The following is a 15089-nucleotide window of genomic DNA, read 5'->3' as shown; positions in this document are numbered from 1 at the left end:
TCTTGGTCTTAGTGAGGACTCTAGCAGCAGTGTTCTGAATGAGCTGTAGCTGTCTGAGGGATTTTTTATGGAGACCTGTGAAAACGCAATTACAGTAGTCAAGCCAACTCAAAATAAATGCATGGATGGCTTTTTCTAGATCTTACTGAGATAAACAGTGGCATACAAAAGTTTGGGCACCCCTGGTCAAAATTTCTGTTACTGTGAATAGCTAAGCGAGTAAAAGATGACCTGATTTCCAAAAGGCATAAAGTTAAAGATGACACATCTCTTTAATATTTTAAGCAAGATTACGTTTTTCAATTCCACCTTTTACAGTTTCAGAATACAGGTGTCCCCCATTTTCCGAACGTTCGTTTTACGACACCTTGCTGTTATGGAAGACCTACATTAGTTACCTGTTTTTGCTAACAAGGTGTTTTCACTGTTATAAAAAAAAGGCAGCACGCGCCCGAGCAGCCAAGCTCCTCCCCCCCCCGAACTGCATTCTAGTCGCCATTGCTTAAACACATGCTTTATCTCGATTTATTTTGTGCATCCATTAGCAAGATGAGTTCCAAGGTATCGGAAAAGCCTAAAAGAGCTCGTAAGGGTGTTACACTTAGCATAAAACTAGACGTAATTAAGCGTTTCGATCGTGGTGAATGAAGTAAGGACATTGTCCGCACGTTGAACTTGTCTGCGTCCACCATTCGCACTATTTATATGCAGAGAAAGAATTTTGAAAGCTGCCGATGTTACTGTTGGTTCTGGTCGTAGCAAAATGGTCTCTCTTAGTCGGCATTCAATAATGGATAAAATGGAAAGTCTATTGCTTGAGTGGATTGATGGGTGTACAAAGCGTGGTGTTCCATTAACATTTCTTATGCTTAAGGAGAAATCAGTCAGTCTTTTTAATAAGCTGAAACAGAAAGCACTGGACAATGGTGATGAAAGTGTTGCGAAAGTGGATGGGTGGTTTGATTGGTTTCTGAGGTGAGGGCAGCTTCATAGTTTAACGTTTACCGGAGGGAGTGCTTCAGCTGATAATGAAGCTGCCGAAAAATTCCCAGCAGAACTGAGGAAAATAATTACTGAAAGTGGTTATTCGTATAAGCAAGTGTTTAACTGTGACAAAACTGCAATTTATTGGGAGTCTTCCTGATTCCGGTAAGTGAAACTACACTGTACATACATTATTTCTATTTTATGTATGCTGTGTATTTTTATGTGTTATTTGGTATGATTTGGCAGCTTCATAGCTTAAAGGTTACTGGAGAGAGCGTTTCTGCCGAGAGCGCTTGCGTGCTGTTTCTGCCGAGTGTGCTGCTGTGAGATTTTCGCTGCGCAGAAAAGTATTTCTACTTTATATAGGCTGTGTATTCATCATATCATTTCTGCTTTTACTATATGTTACTGTTATTTTAGGTTTTATGTGTTATTTGGCATGACTTTGTAGGTTTTTTTTGGGTTTCGGAACGCTCAAAAATTTTTCCCATATTAATAAATGGTAATTGCTTATTCACTTTACGACATTTCCGGCTTACGAACCGTTTCATAGGAATGCTCTACCTTCAGACAGCAGGGGAAACCTGTAAGAAAAAAGGAAAAGGGCCCGAAGCAAAAGTTTGGGCACCCTGTATGATCAGTACTTAGTAACACCCTCTTTGGCAAGTATCACAGCTTATTAAACGTTTTTTGTTGCCAGCTAAGAGTCTTTCAATTCTTGTTTGGGGGATTTTTGCCTATTCTTCCTTGCAAAAGGCTTCTAGTTCTGTGAGATTCTTGGGCCGTCTTGCATGCACTGCTCTTTTGAGGTCTATCCACAGATTTTTCGATGTTGTTTAGGTCGGGGGACTGTGAGGGCCATGGCAAAACTTCCAGCTTGCGCCTCTTGAGGTAGTCCATTGTGGATTTTGAGGTGTGTTTAGGATCATTATCCTGTTGTAGAAGCCATCTTTTCATCTTCAGCTTTTTTTTGCAGACGGTGTGATATTTGCTTCCAGAATTTGCTGGTATTTCATTCTTCCCTCTACCAGTGAAATGTTCCCTGTACCACAGGCTGCAACACAAGCCCAAAGCATGATCAATCCACCCTCATGCTTAACAGTTGGAGAGGTGTTTTTTTCATGAAATTCTGCACCCTTTTTTCTCCAAACATACCTTTGCTCATTGCGACCAGTAAGTTCTATTTTAACTTCATCAGTCCACAGGACTTGTTTTCAAAATGCAACAGGCTTGCTTAGATGTTCCTTTGCAAACTTCTGACGCTGAATTTTGTGGTGAAGACGCAGGAAAGGTTTTCTTCTGATGACTCTTCCATAAAGGTCATATTTGTGCAGGTGTCGCTGCACAGTAGAACAGTGCACCACCACTCCAGAGTCTGCTAAATCTTCCTGAAGGTCTTTTGTAGTCAAACGGGGGTTTTGATTTGCCTCTCTAGCAATCCTACGAGCAGTTCTCTCGGAAAGTTTTCTTAGTCTTCCAGACCTCAACTTAACCTCCAGCATTTCTTAATTACATTACGAACCTAGCAAATGGCTACCTGAAGATGCTTTGCTATCTTCTTGTAGCATTCTCCTGCTTTGTGGGCATCATTTATTTTAATTTTCAGAGTGCTGGGCAGCTGCTTAGAGGGGCCCGTGGCTGCTGATTGTTGGGACAAGGTTTAAGGAGTCAGGGTATTTACAAAGCTTTGAAATTTGCATCATCTGGCCTTTCCTAACGGTGATTGTGAACAAGCGATAGCCCTAACAAGCTAATGAAGGTCTGTGACCATGGTAAAAGTTATGAGAGCTCAAATCTCTTGGGGTGTCCAAACTTTTGCATGGTGCTCCTTTCCTCTTTTTTCAACTCTAAAATTGTACAAAAGTAATACACTAAATTTGCTTAAAATGTTGAAAAGAATGTTTCATCTTTAACTTTATGACTTTTGGAGATCAATTCATCATCTACTCAGTCACTTTTCTATTCGCAGTAACAGAAATTTTGACCAGGGGTGCCCAAACTTTTGCATGCCACTGTAAGCCCTTTTAACACTTTTTTAAATGGTGGTAGGCTGACTTTGTAATTGTTTTAATGTGCCAATTAAAATTTAAGTCAGAGACCATCACAACACCGAGGTTTGTGGTCCATAACGACAGGCATTCTAAGTGAGCACTGACTTTTAACCATTCTTTTCCGGCACCAAAAATAAAGAGAAAACTGAAATAATTGTTTAACTGGAGAAAATTCTGGCTCATGTGATCAGTAATTCAATAGTGATTATATGGAACCATAGTCATTTGATGACGCTGTTACATAAATCTTAGTGTTATCTGCGTAATTAAGGTAAGATGTTTTGTTATCATGATTTAAATTAGAGGGAGCATGTAAATGTTAAACAGAGGCCTTGAGACAGTCCACATGTTCGGTCAGATATGCAGCTACCAATCAGTACAAAATAGTTTCTGTCCTGTAAATATGATTTAGTTTAGGGTTATACTGGAAAGTGCCACCCAGACTTGGCTTCTACATAATGACTTGGCTACATAATACATGTGGCAAAGAATTCTACAGATTACCCCTCTCTGGCTAAATAAATTCCTCCTCATCTCTGTTCTAAAAGGTTGCCCCTCTATTCTGAGGCTATGTCCTCTTAGTCTTAGACTCTCCCACCATAGGAAACATCCTCTCCACAGCCACTCTATCAAAACCTTCAATGAGGTCACCCCTCATTCTTCTAAGTTCCAGTGAATACAGGCCCAGAGCCATCTGATGTTCTTCATATGAGAAGCCATTCAATCCTGAAATCATTTTTGTGAACCTCCTTTGAACTCTGTCCAGTTTCAGCTCATCCTTTCTAAGATAAGGGGCCCAAAACTGCTCACAACACTGCAAGTGAGGCCTCACCAGTGTTCTTTTCAGTTTTGCTTTTATATTCCAGTCCTCTTAAAATGAATGTTAACAATGCATTTGCCTTTCTCACCATAAACTCAACCTGCAAACTAACCATTAGGAAATCCTAGACAAGGACTCCCAGGTCCTCTTGCATTTAGATTTTGTGTATTTTCTCTCTATTTAGAAAATATTCAACCCTTTCATTTTTTCTACAAAAGTACATAACCATACACTTCCTGGCTCTGTATTCCATCTGTCATTTCTGTGCCCATTCTCCTAATCTGTCTAAGCCCTTCTGTAGACTCCACTTCAAAACTACCTGCCCCTGCACCTATCTTCATATCATCTGCAAACTTTGCCACAAAGCCATCAATTCTATCATCCAAATTATTGACATATAAAGTAAAAAGAATCAGTGCCAACACGGACCCCTGAGGAACACCACTCGTCACTAGCAGCCAACCAGAAAAGGCTCCCATTATTCCTTCTCTTTGCCCCCTGCCAGTCAGCCACTGCTTTATGCATGCTAGAATGGCTCCCGTAATATCATGGGCTTGAAGCTTGTTAAGCAGCCTCATGTGGCACCTTGTTAAAGGCCTGAAAACCCAACATCAACCGTTATTTTTTTCCCTTTGTCGATCCTGCTTGATACTACTTTAAAGAATCCCAACCGATTCATCAGGCAAGATTTTCCCTTGAGGAAAACATGCTGACTACAGCCCATTTTATCATGTGCCTCAGGTACCCTGAGACCTCATCTTTAATAATCAACTGCAACATCTCTCAGCCACTGAGGTCAGACTAACTGGCCTATAGTTTCCTTTCTTCTACATCTGTCCCTTTCTTGAAGACATTTGCAATATTCCAGTCTTCCTGAACCATTCCAGAATCTAGTGATTCTTGAAAGATCATTATTAATACCACCATAATCTCTTCTGCCTCCTCCTTTAGAACTCTGGGGTGTACACCATCTGGTCCAGGGGACTCATCTACCTTCAGACTTCCGGTTTCCCAACAACCTTCTCTCTAGTAATGGTAACCTTGCACACTTCATGCCCCCAACACCTGGAACTTCCATCATACTGCAAGTGCCTTCCACAGTGAAGAATAGTTGGAATCTAAAATGCCATCAAGAGTCCAGCTGTTCCTTTTCATAAGCACCTGCTTTCTTGCATCGCAGTTTTGTAACTTGTTTGCTTTCGTTTGATACCCATTTGCTTTTGTAATTCAATATGGACCATTGTGTTGTATATAATGAAGAACCAAGTCTTGCCTTGGCAACTATCTGCCAATTTTTAAAAGTAACAGACCACAATTGAGCCTATAATGGACACAGCCAAAAATTTGGGTTAGTGTTGCCAAAAATACAGGTTAAGTGCCTACTCTTGACCTAAATACACTTGCAATTTAAGCAACTGCTAATGTTAAATTTTTGCAATAGAACTGTAATCCAACTCTGAAAATGATACTAATTTTAAAAATTGTATTTCTTTCATGGTAGGAAACTTCACATGAAACTAAAGTTTGGCCTCTGGCCAGATCATTTTTTATTTCCACAAAATTAGAATGGTTTAATACTTGGATATTTAGAAATGTACTTTAGAGACTATCAAGAAAGATCTTCAAGCAAACCTGATTTCAATGTATTAACAGAGAAGGTATTGAAGGCTGACTAAACCAACATTCAATGGACTTTAGCAGCATGAGGTTTTGCATGTAAACAATCTGGCTAGTAGTGTTTGTTTATTGCCTCTTGTGTTCCAAGGACAGAATATTTTCAACCGTCTTTTAATATTATTAAGTAATAAACCTGCGACCCACAAAACTGTAGTAGATTTTTTTAAAAAATATTTTGTTTAAATATTTGCTTTGTTTGGGAACAGGAGTGAAAGCCGTGCTGTAATTTCAAAACAAACTAAGTTATGTAGTAACCCAAGACAATTGAACCCTATTATTAGATTCTTCCAGAATGTTGTTAAACTTGTGGATCCTGTCATGTTTGATTATAATCCGTTACCATAGTGCATAAACTGTACTAGGTTTATGTAGCAGAAATCAGATGCAATAACATGAATAATTATCGACCTAAACGACACTCCAGTCAGATAAATAAGGTGGTTTGAAATATGTTTTACAACCAAATCTGCAAGGCAGTTTAAATTGCTTTAATTTTGCAAATGATTTTCATCTGGTCAGAAAAGGACTGCTGCTTTAACTTTTGCAGAGTTGGCCAGTTTCACATGCAATGTGTAAAGCAGTTCTGGTGAATGTGCCATTAAGTAAATATTTTAATCAGGAGGTTTAAACAGGTGGCACCTGTGCTTCATATTTTTCTCTTTTGCTGTGAAAATGAAGTTCTCATTTGGGTCTTGTCAAAATATTTAGTTTTAATTGTTTTATGGCAATGAAGCCACTACTAGGATTCCTTCTCTTCTAGATACCTCGCAAATGCAAATGAGGCCTTCAAACTCTGAAGCAGTCACCATATGTTAAAATGTACTGTATTAATCAAAGCTTGTGGTTGACTTTCCTTATTAAAGTTTAAGTTCTGTTTGGAAGCTGTTTGCATTCTAATTGCTACTACTGGTTAATATTGAATTACAAAAGAAGTAATTGTGCTTGCTTTTTGTGTGGAATTTGCCTCCAGGAAGATGGATCTGTGACTGTGAAAGGATGCATCACTGGACTGACTCCTGGAAAACATGGATTTCACGTTCATGCTTATGGGGATAATACAAATGGTATGGACTGAATTTTGAATAGTTGTAAATAATGCCAATCAGAATCTCAGAACCTTGCTTCTCAAGGGATATTGGAACTCTGATAAAAAGGAAAAGGAAATATGACACGTATAGGAAACAGGGAGCAAATAAGGTCCTTGAGTATACAATTGCAAAAAAAAAACCTTAAGAAAGAAATTAGGGCTAAAAGAAGACATGAGGTTGCTTTGGCAGTCAAGGTGAAGGATAATCCAAAGAGCTTCTATGAGTATATTAAGAGCAAAAGGATAGTAAGGGATAAAATTGGTCCTCTTGAAGATCAGAGTGGTTGGCTATGTATGGAACCAAAAGAAATGGGGGAGATCTTAAATGGGTTTTTTGCGTCTGTATTTACTAAGGAAACTGGCATGGAGTCAATGGAAATAAGGCAAACAAGTATTGAGGTCATGGAACCTATACAGATTGAGGAGGAGGAGGTGCTTGCTATCTTGAGGCAAATCAGAGTAGATAAATCCCCAGGACCTGACGGTATTCCCTCGGACCTTGAAGGAGACTAGTGTTGAAATTGCAGGGGCCCTGGCAGATATATTTAAAATATCGGTATCTACAGTTGAGGTGATCGGAGGATAGCTCATGTTGTTCTGTTGTTTAAAAAAAGGCTCTAAAAGTAATCCGGGAAATTATAGGCCGGTAAATTTGACGTTGGTAGTAGATAAATTATTGGAAGGAGTACTAAGAGATAGGATCTACAAGTATTTGGATAGACAGGGACTTATTAGGGAGACTCAACATGGCTTTGTGTGTGATAGGTCATGCTTAACAAATCTATTAGAGTTTTTCGAGGAGGTTACCAGGAAAGTGGATGAAGGGAAGGCAGTGGATGTTGTCTATGTGGACTTCAGTAAGGCCTTTGACAAGGTCCCACATTGGAGGTTAGTTAGGAAGATTCAGTCGCTTGGTATATGTGGAGAGGTAGTAAATTGGATTAGACATTGGCTCAGTGGAAGAAGCCAGAGAGTGGTAGTGGAGGATTGCTTCTCTGAGTGGAGGCCTGTGACTAGTGGTGTGCCACAAAGATCAGTGCTGGGTCCATTGTTACTTGTCATCTGTATCAATGATCTGGATGATAATGTGATAAGTTGAATCAGCAAATTTGCTGATGATACAAAGATTGGAGGTGTAGTGGACAGTGAGGAAGGTTTTCAAAGCTTGCAGAGGGATTTGGGCCAGCTGGAAAAATTGGCTGAAAAATGGCAGATGGAGTTTAATACAGACAAGTGTGAGGTATTGCACTTTGGAAGAACAAACCAAGGTAGAACATATAAGGTAAATGGTAGGGCACTGAGGAGTGCAGTAGGACAGAGGGATGTGGGAATACAGATACAAAATTCCCTAAAGGTGGTGTCACAGATAGATATGGCCGTAGAGAGAGCTTTTGGTACATTGGCCTTTATAAATCAAAGTTGAGTATAAGAGTTGGAATGTTATAGTGAGGTTGTATAAGGCATTGGTGAGGCTGAATTTGGAGTATTGTATGCAGTTTTGGTCACCAAATTACAGGAAGGATATTAATAAGGTTGAAAGAGTGCAGAGGTGGTTTACAAAGATGTTGCTGGGACTTGAGAAAGTGAGTTACAGAGAAAGGTTGAATAGATTAGGACTTTATTCCCTGGAGTGTAGAAGAATGAGGGGAGATTTGATAGAGGTATATAAAATTATGATGGGTATAGATAGAGTGAATGCAAGCAGGCTTTTTGAGGCTAGGGGAGAAAAAAAACCAGAGGACATGGATTATGGGTGAAAGGAGAAAAGTTTAAAGGGGACATGGTGCGGGGGGTGGGGGGGGGGGCTTCTTCACACAGAGAGTGGTGGGAGTGTGGAATGACCTGCCTGTTGAAGTGGTAAATGCAGGCTCACATTTTAACATTTAAGAAAAACTTGGACAGGTTCATGGATGAGAGGTGTATGGAAGGATATGGTCCAGGTGCAGGTCAGTGGGACGAGGCAGAAAAATGGTTTGGTACAGCCAAGAAGGGCCAAAAGGCCTGTTTCTGTGCTGTAATTTTTTATGCTTCTAACCAGGTTTAATGTTGCTGGCATGTGTTGTGAAATCAGTTTTGCAGCAGCCATGCATTGCAATATATAATCAAATTTTAAATTTCAATGAAGAGTGTGTGATGAGGTAGCAATAAAAGGAGGGCATGTATGTGATGGGGGTCCTTAATGAAGGATGCATCCTTTTTGAGGCATCATCTTTTTAAAGTGTCCTGGCTGCCAGGAAGACTAGAGCCCGTGATTGAGCTGGAGAGTTTACAACTTTCTGCAGTTTTTCCTGATCCTGTGCAGTTGCCCCTCCATTCCAGAAGGTGATGCAACCAGTTACAAGCTGTGATACATGGTACATCTGTTGGAATTTGGGAGGAGCTTTGACATACCAATATTTCTCAACCTTCTACGAAATGTAGCTGCTGTGCCTTCTTTGTAATTGCTTCAATGTAATTGCTTCAAACATGTTGGGGTCCAGACTAGATTCTTGGACATGTTGACACCCAGGAACTTGAAACTGCTCATCCTTTCCACTTCTGATTCCTTGGTAGTGACTGGTGTGTGTATTCCCTTGACTTCCTCATCCTGAAGTGTACAATCAACTTCTTGGTCTTACTGATAAGTGCAACATATTCAACCAGCTGATCTACCTCTTGTCACTATCTGAAATTCTGCCAGTTGTGTTGTCGGCAAATTTACAGGTGGTGCTTGTGCAGTACCTAGCCACACAACTTTGGATGTACAAACCCTATTTCCAGAAAAGTTGGGATATTTTCCAAAATGCAATAAAAACAAAAATCTGTGATATGTTAATTCACGTGAACCTTTATTTAACTGACAAAAGTACAAAGAAAAGATTTTCAATAGTTTTACTGACCAACTTAATTGTAGTTTGTAAACATACACAAATTTAGAATTTCATTGCTGCAACACACTCAACAAAAGTTGGGACAGAGGCATGTTTACCATTGTGTTACATCACCTTTCCTGTTAATAACACTTTTTAATCGTTTTGGAACTGAGGATACTAATTGTAGTAGATTTGCAATCGGAAATTTTTGTCCATTCTTGCTTGATATAAGACTTCAGCTGCTCAGCAGTCCGTGGTCTCCGTTGTCTGATTCCCCTCTTCATGATGCACCATACATTTTCAATAGGAGATAGATCTGGACTGGCAGCAGGCCAGTCAAGCACACACACTCTGTGTCTACAAAGCCACGCTGTTGCAGCCCATGCAGAATATGGTCTGGCATTGTCCTGCTGAAATAAGCATGGACGTCCCGGGAAGAGACGTCACCTTGATGGCAACGTATGTCTCTCTAAGATCCTAATATACGCCTCAGAGTCAATGGTACCTTCACATACATGCAACTCACCCATGCCGTGGGCACTGATGCACCCCCATACCATCACAGATGCTGGCTTTTGCACCTTTCGCTGATAACAATCTGAATGGTTGTTTTCATCTTTGGCACGGAGAACTCGACGCCTGTTTTTTTCCAAAAACTAGCTGAAATGTGGACTCATCTGACCACAGCACGCGGTTCCACAGTCTTTTGGTCCACCTGAGTTGAGCTTGGGCCCAGAGAACTCGCCGGCATTTCTGTATAGAGTTGATGTATGGCTTCCTCCTTGCGTAATACAGTTTCAAGTTGCATTTCTGGATGCAGCGACAGACTGTGTTGAGTGACAATAGTTTTCGGAAGTACTGCCGAGCCCAGGTGGCTATAATTGTCACAGTAGCACGATAGTTTCTTAGGCAGTGCCGCCTGAGGGCTCAAAGATCACGTGCATTCAACAGTGGTTTCTGACCTTGCCCTTTACGCACTGAGATGTCTCTGAATTCTCTGAATCTTTTCACAATGTTATGTACTGTAGATGTTGAAAGACCTAAATTCTCTGCAATCTTGCATTGAGAAATGTTCCTTTTGAACTGACTAACAATTCTCTCTCGAATTTTGGCACAAAGGGGTGAGCCACGGCCCATCCTTGCTTGCAAAGACTGAGCCTTTGATGGACGCTACTTTTATACCCAGTCATGACATCTCACCTGCTACCAATTAGCCTGCTTAATGTGGAGTCTTCCAAACCGGTGTTACTTGAATATTCTGTGCACTTTTCAATCTTATTTTAACTCTGTCCCAACTTTTTTTGAGTGTGTTGCAGCCATCAAATTCTAAATTTGTGTATGTTTACAAAATACAATTAAGTTGGTCAATAAAGCTATTGAAAATCTTTTCTTTGTGCTTTTGTCAGTTAAATAAAGGTTCACGTGAATTAACATATCACAGATTTTTGTTTTTATTGCATTTTGGAAAATATCCCAACTTTTCTGGAAATGAGGTTTGTAGAAAATACAGCAGAGGGCGAAGCAGTTATGCTCAAGGTGCGTTCCAGTGTTCTAGAGAATCACCTCAGTTGATGGAGCACAAAAAATTGCAGTGTCTTTTGTCTCTTTTTGAGACCAGAAGGCACCAAGTAAAACTTAAGACCCGAGTATGGTACATCCAGACAAAAATTGGTCTCATCAGTCAAAAGTTCAAAACCAGAATAGTTCCTTTACTGGAGTTTGCCATGAAAATACTGGGAACTGTCTCCAGCATTGTTGGATAGGGTTGGATATTTTGAAATAGTGTGGAAATTAATTCTTTTGTAAATATTACATAAGGTTAATTGGGGAAAATTAACATCACCAGAAATTGGTGTGAAAGAGGGAGGAAAGTAAAGCTGTAACTCTAATTCATTGGGCTATGAGTATACAGTTCAAATGAGTCAAGCATTTGTAATACCATTATCTGGGCATTTGGGAAGGGGAGCAATTTCAAAATTCAGTTGTCAAATTTTAGAACAGCACTGCTGCAAAAAGTTATCACTGGGTCAAGGATTTCTTTATACTCTATTTTTAATCAGGGATGGTAGTGACACATCTATTACCATGTGCTCTTGGCAGAGAAGCCCTAGTACAAAGATCGAAAGGGGGGGGGGGGTCCAAGATGATGGGGAAACAAATCTGTGTTTTTCTTTTACTTGGCTTTTTTCATAGACATGGTACATGCACTTTGCATCCTCTTCTCATCATAATTAGCTGCAGAATGAAAGACTAAAGCCAAATTCCAGAATGTGTTGTGGCTTTTTTTTTTTGAAAATAGCTGGTTCTTAATTCTAATTGTATTAAGTAAATATGTTAATGAACCAAAGAATTAGATTTACATTAAATTCGAGATTGAAATTGGTTTTCATTAACTAACTACCGACAATGTATATATAGAATATTGGTGACTAAGCCACACGTGCCATGGTGAGAAAATATCAACAGGATAAATGAACATTTATCTTTAAACTTGGAAGTGGTTATTTTGATGTTCTGCTGACCTGTAGAAGAATTCTGTGTTTTAAAGTTAGTCACAGCTTTCCCTAGCATCAAAAGACTGCCGGGGGTGGGGGGGGGGCGGGCAGGGGGGGAGCTTCTGGCACCCAGTCCATTACAGCAGTCCTCGAGCTTGAATTTATTAGCTACCTTTATCTTTGTCTTTTTTGCTTTCTCAGATCTCTAACCTTTTGTCCCACTATTTGATTCCAAGTCCAAATGTACATGTATTTTGCCACTTTTTTTTAAACTCAGCATAACTGAAAGGTTAGTGATAAATTAAGTATTGTATGCCTTGTGTAGATATACTAACTTTTTGGTGATAGATTCATTATGCTGTATTTATTTACATGATAGGTTGTATCAGCGCAGGACCACACTATAATCCTTTTAATAAAAAGCACGGCGGACCATGTGACGTAGAAAGGTGAGCCTCTCGATGCACTTTATATGGAACATGCTCTTTTAGAGGCGAAGAATGTCTTTTTAACTGTTAGGTCTAGCTAAGTTAGAGTATTGTGAACATTTCAGGTGGGCCTATTTATTGCCTTTGCTCAAGATAATTTTATTCATTTTAACTAATTACTACTTTGACAATTTCAGTGTTTTCATTTTGTACTAGATTATGAAGACACGTAGTCCTCTTTTATTGTCATTCAGTAATGCATGCATTAAGAAGTGATACAATATTTCCTCCAGTGTGGTACCACAAAACACAGGCCAGACCAAGACTGGAAAAACTGACAAAACCACATAATTATAACATATAGTTACAAACAGTGCAACAATACATAACTTGATGAAGAAGTCCATGAGCACAGTAAAGTTCAAAGTCTCTCAAATGTCTCACATCTCACGCAGACGGGAGAAGGAAGAAAAACTCTTCCTGCCATGCCGACCACAATCCGACTCTGAGGCATCCGAAAACTTAGAGCTCTGATCAGCTCTCCGACGCCGAGTACTGAGCGCCATCTCTGTCCGAACGATTCGACCTCCTTCTCGGTCGCCAAAAGCAGGCAAGGCCAGGGATTTTGAGGCCTACCCTCCGAAAGATTCCCGAGCACGCAGTAACGACAGCAGCGAACGAGCGTTTCAGAAATTTCTCCATATGTTCCTCTGTGCTTTCACGTCCATTCTCCATCAAATCAGAATTGTCCATGGCCCCCTATTTAACAGATATGATTATTGCTGATTGCAATACTCTGTTCCTTTGTTTCTGAGGAACTAGCATGTGCATCAAAATTTGTATAATACTTAAGTATTTACAAATAAGTAAAAGTTTCACTCCATAAGTGGAAGACCACCAATTTCAGTATCCAGCCACCTCCCCATGACATTGTATAGCTTGGTGATATGGTGACAAATTATCAACAGTTGTTGAACCTAAGCAATCACATACAGTGCTCCAATACCAAGCAGAGGCTTGCTGGTATAGCAAACAACCCAAAACTTAACTCCCTATAGCCCAACCCCATCTAAGTAAGCAAGGTTTGAGTCCATCTAGAAAAAAAGAGGGCAGCAGGGAATTGCAAATGCCACCACATGACCACTAGATTCTTCACTAGCCGAACAATATTCTGACTTGAAATAGTACTGTTCCCCTATTATTGTATTAAAACCTAAGATCCACCGCCTTGTGGGCAGCCTCGGGAGAGACGAAGGTTACGGGAGTAAATTCAGGCTGCAAATCTGGAATGAAGCCCCTAAGGTGGTTGGAGGTCATTGAACATTCTTCCAGCAGCATTCTTCCAACGTATTGAAATGTAGAAACATAGAAAAACTACAGCACAATACAGAACTTTTGGCCCACAATGCTGTGCTGAACAAGAAATTACCTACGGTTACTCATTGCCCTGTATACTGGGATTAGTCAGTCGTTCCTGTCCTGCCTGCAACTGGTCCAGAATGCTGCAGCCAGGCTCCTGACAGGTGCCCGGAAGAGGGACCATATTACTTCTATCCTGGCCTCTCTCCACTGGCTACCAGTATGGTTTAGAATTGATTTTAAGGTTCTCCTGTTTGCTTATAAAGCCCTAAGTGGGCTGGCCGCCTCCTATATCGCAGACCTTCTAACTACTTATTCTACTTCCAGGTCCCTCAGGTCAGCTGACTTGGGGTTCCTGGCTGTCCCGCGATCAAATTTAGGTTCAGGGGTGACCGCACCTTTGCTGCTGTAGCCCCTAGACTGTGGAATAGCATTCCCCTCCCTATCAGATCTGTCCCCTCCATTGACTCTTTTAAGTCCAGGCTCAAAACTTACCTTTATTCACTAGCATTTGAATCTTCCTGATGTGGCTGATTTTTGGCTTGTGCCTAGGCTCATGTGTTGTTTATTTTGTGCCTATAAGCTGCGTGCCTTGTTGTTTATATCTGTTTCTTGTATTTGTGAATTTAGCTACCTGTTATGGTTTGTACAGCACTTTGGTCAACATGGGTTGTTTTAAAATGTGCTTTATAAATAAATTTGACTTGACTCTATTTTTCTAAGCTCTATGTACCAATCCAGGAGTCTCTTAAAGGACCCTATCGTATCCCCCTCCACCACCATCACCAGCAGCCCATTTCACGCACTCACCACTCTGCATTTTTAAAACAAAGTTGCCCCTGACATCTCCTCTGTACCTACTTACAAACACCTTAAAACTATGCCCTCTCGTGATAGCCATTTCAGCCCTAGGGAAAAAGCCTCTGACTATCCACACAATCAACGATTGCTTCATAAGCTTTCCTTTGGACTACAGTGGTGAGGCCGAAGGGGATCTCGACGGCTGGGCATCTCGGGGTTTCCATACCTTCCAGCAGGCTTGTGGTGATGATCATCACCCATTGTCCTTTGAGACAGACAGATGCCCACCAACCAACCAACCAAAATCCAAGATGGTGACCAGAGCTACTTAAGAAGATAGCTCATAACTTAAATTGTATGTAAGAATTACGTCCCATTTCCAGTAACACTCAGAATGAAAGACATTAAGACAAAAGCAGTAGGTATAGATTTGTCATTGGATCTTGTTTAAGACTGCCTGGCTAGGAAGTCTGTTCTTGTTGGTTTTAAATATGAAATTGATTCACATTTGATTGTTGCCTGTACAGGACAT

General features: G+C 40.4%; 1 protein-coding gene across 2 annotated transcripts in view; it reads left to right on the top strand.

The window, feature by feature from the left end:
* The window catches only part of LOC140199087 (superoxide dismutase [Cu-Zn]-like), a 33270-nt gene that overhangs the window by 16619 nt on the left and 1562 nt on the right, over positions 1-15089 (top strand). For both annotated transcript variants that reach the window (XM_072260576.1, XM_072260575.1), the window contains exons 2-3: positions 6506-6599; positions 12349-12418. In XM_072260576.1, the coding sequence (XP_072116677.1) occupies positions 6506-6599; positions 12349-12418 (164 nt within the window). The remainder of the gene's footprint in view (positions 1-6505; positions 6600-12348; positions 12419-15089) is intronic.

This window comes from Mobula birostris, chromosome 6 (assembly GCF_030028105.1).
Source record: "Mobula birostris isolate sMobBir1 chromosome 6, sMobBir1.hap1, whole genome shotgun sequence".
In the NCBI taxonomy this organism is placed as follows: domain Eukaryota; kingdom Metazoa; phylum Chordata; class Chondrichthyes; order Myliobatiformes; family Myliobatidae; genus Mobula; species Mobula birostris.
This window is presented reverse-complemented; position numbering and strand designations above follow the sequence as displayed.